This window comes from Orycteropus afer, unplaced genomic scaffold, assembly GCF_000298275.1.
Source record: "Orycteropus afer afer isolate SDZICR_OR568_19922 unplaced genomic scaffold, OryAfe1.0 scaffold00387, whole genome shotgun sequence".
Taxonomy (NCBI): domain Eukaryota; kingdom Metazoa; phylum Chordata; class Mammalia; order Tubulidentata; family Orycteropodidae; genus Orycteropus; species Orycteropus afer.
Window position 1 is genome coordinate 1,175,196 of NW_006921974.1, and position 3,039 is coordinate 1,178,234.

Consider the following 3,039-nt stretch of genomic DNA (forward strand, 5'->3'; position numbering starts at 1 on the left):
TGTAACATTGGTTTCTAGGGTTAATGCTTTGATGTAGTACTTGGTTAATTAAATCCCCACAGATGAAGTACAAAAAAAGAACCTCCCCACAGCAAATTCTACTCCATAGAGGAGCTGCTTCAAAGTTCCAGTTCCCCCCAACAGTATTCAGATTCCATTGGAAGCTAAAAATTGCTAGGGTCATTGGTACTATATACAACTAACTGGATTTCAAACTTGGGAACCTTTTCAGTGTTTAGAGCAAAATGTAAGTATATGAGGAATACCAAATCAAATTACTAGACTAATCCTTTTCCTTTAAATGTTTTAAGGATCTTTTTCTTCTTTATAGGAAAAATGCTTTCTGAAAGCAGTTCATTTTTGAAGGGTATGATGCTCGGAAGCATTTTCTGTGCCTTGATCACTATGCTAGGCCACATTAGGATTGGTCATGGAAATAGGATGCACCACCATGAGCATCATCACCTACAAGCTCCTAACAAAGAAGATATCTTGAAAATTTCAGAGGATGAACGCATGGAGCTCAGTAAGAGCTTTCGAGTGTACTGTATCATCCTTGTAAAACCCAAAGATGTGAGTCTTTGGGCTGCAGTGAAAGACACATGGACCAAACACTGTGACAAAGCAGAGTTCTTCAGTTCTGAAAATGTTAAAGTGTTTGAATCAATCAATATGGAAACAGATGACATATGGATAATGATGAGAAAAGCTTACAAATATGCTTTTGATAAATATAGAGACCAATACAACTGGTTCTTCCTTGCACGCCCCACTACGTTTGCTATTATTGAAAACTTGAAGTATTTTTTATTAAAAAAGGATCCATCACAGCCTTTCTATCTAGGTCACACTATAAAATCTGGAGACCTTGAATATGTGAGTATGGAAGGAGGAATTGTCTTAAGTATAGAATCCATGAAAAGACTTAATAGCCTTCTCAGTATCCCTGAGAAGTGTCCTGAACAGGGAGGGATGATTTGGAAGATATCTGAAGATAAGCAGCTAGCAGTCTGCCTGAAATATGCTGGAGTATTTGCGGAAAATGCGGAAGATTCTGAAGGAAAAGATGTTTTTAATACCAAATCTGTTGGACTTTTTATTAAAGAGGCAATGACTAATCAACCACAGCAGGTAGTAGAAGGATGTTGTTCAGATATGGCTGTTACTTTTAATGGGCTGACACCTAATCAGATGCATGTGATGATGTATGGAGTATACCGTCTTAGGGCATTTGGACATATTTTCAATGATGCATTGGTTTTCTTACCTCCAAATGGTTCTGACAATGACTGAGAATTGGAATGAGAGCATATGTACACTATATAGGACATGCGTTGTCATCTGTTGTAACACCTCCATATCCAACACAGTGGTATATTTTTTTTCCCTTTTAATTTTTATTTTAATTTGGTTATTCTGGTATAATTACACATAAAAATTTAGTAGTACATTTTAAATGGGGGTGGTATTTTTTTCTTTAAAAATAGAAATGTGTTGGAAAGAAACGTTTTAAGAATAGTAATTTTGCAAGTAAAGGGCATAGTAGTAAATACTATATGTGATAAATTCTAAATTATGAACATTAAAAATACAGTGTGGCACATAAATTTGCTGATTGGTTAAAAAATTTTAATGTTTTTCTAGCTTTTTAAGATATGCAAGTGCATCTCGAGTTGTGAATTTGGAATTAAAGTAAAACTTTAGCTGTTATTTCTTTAATGTTGATTCATGTTCTAAGTCTCCCCAAGTGCCAATAGATCTGTCTTAAAATATACAACCAGGCAACTAAGGAAATGTTCCTAACCAATGTTAAAGTGAAAGTTTGAATCTATACCCTAGAGAAAACGTGAAAACTACTTATAAATATTAAGTATTTTTCCTGGGAGCCAATTTAGTGGCATTCCTCAGAATGCACAATTTCAGTCAGATTCTCTGTATGCTGAAATTGGAATGGTGACTGTCACATAGCTACCCCATTGGGTTTACAAGGCTATAAATCTTTACAGAAGCAGAGCACCTCAGTTTTCTTCTATGAAGCAGCTGGTGGGTTTGAACCACTGACCTTTTGGTTAGCAGCCAAACGCCTTACCCATTACACCACCAAAGCTTATTATAAAGAAAATAATGGCATTTAACTATACTATTTCCCAGTTAAGCTCCCAGTTGGGGCTTGCATAAAAATTCATCAGTTGAGATTTATTTACCTGTAATGCAAATAACATGTTAATACAGTTTTTGCAAACCACAAAACCCTGTTGCATTGCTTTCATATGTGTACTATGTTTTGTATGCATGTGCACATTATTTACATGGGTATGTTATATGGGGAAAATATACTCCTACTGGACAAATGAATTTTGTGAAGTCTACGAAGAACTTGTTTTGGTATTCTGGCAGTTTCACATACCAGAATTGAGTCTGTCCTGGTTTTTGTTTATTCAAATTGAGATTTCTTCCATGTTCATGGTGTACCATCTCCAGCTGGTTTCTGTCTGAGGGCCCTAACCTTACCATTCACCTTGGATTACCATACCATTTGTTTAATTCAGTGGCTATAGGGTCACTAAGAGTTGGAATCCACTAGACAGCAGTGGGTACCCAGAAGCTTTACCCAGTGGTAGATACAACAGTTCCTGTGTCTAAAAGGTGTGACTTGTCCCTTAATCAGGCCTGCACATGTTGTATTGAATTAGATCTATAAACCCACATGGGATGTGAGACCATGACATTTTTGTTATCACTATCTACTGTAGCTAGCTTCATGGTATATTGTTCTACAAGATTTAGCAAAACACAAAGATTCCCTCAAGAGGCCCTCAGACTTCAAATTACTGATCCTTTGTTGTTGTTATGTGCTGTCAAGTCATCTCCAACTCATAGCGACCCCTCCTTGGATTCCCAAGGTAGTATCACTATGGATCACTAGGAGCTCTGGTAGCGTAGTAAGGCACTTGACTGCTAACCAGAAGGCTGGCAGTTCAAACCCACCAGCCACTCCTCAGAAGGAAGATGGGGCAATCTACTTCCGTAGTGATACTG

General features: G+C 37.1%; 1 protein-coding gene across 1 annotated transcript; it reads left to right on the forward strand.

Annotated features, from left to right (window-relative positions):
• The first annotated feature begins 336 nt into the window (after positions 1–336).
• C1GALT1C1 (C1GALT1 specific chaperone 1) lies at positions 337–1,293 on the forward strand. Its single transcript, XM_007953314.2, has one exon. The coding sequence runs from the start codon at positions 337–339 to the stop codon at positions 1,291–1,293; it is 957 nt and encodes a 318-aa protein (XP_007951505.1).
• The last annotated feature ends 1,746 nt before the right edge of the window (positions 1,294–3,039 follow it).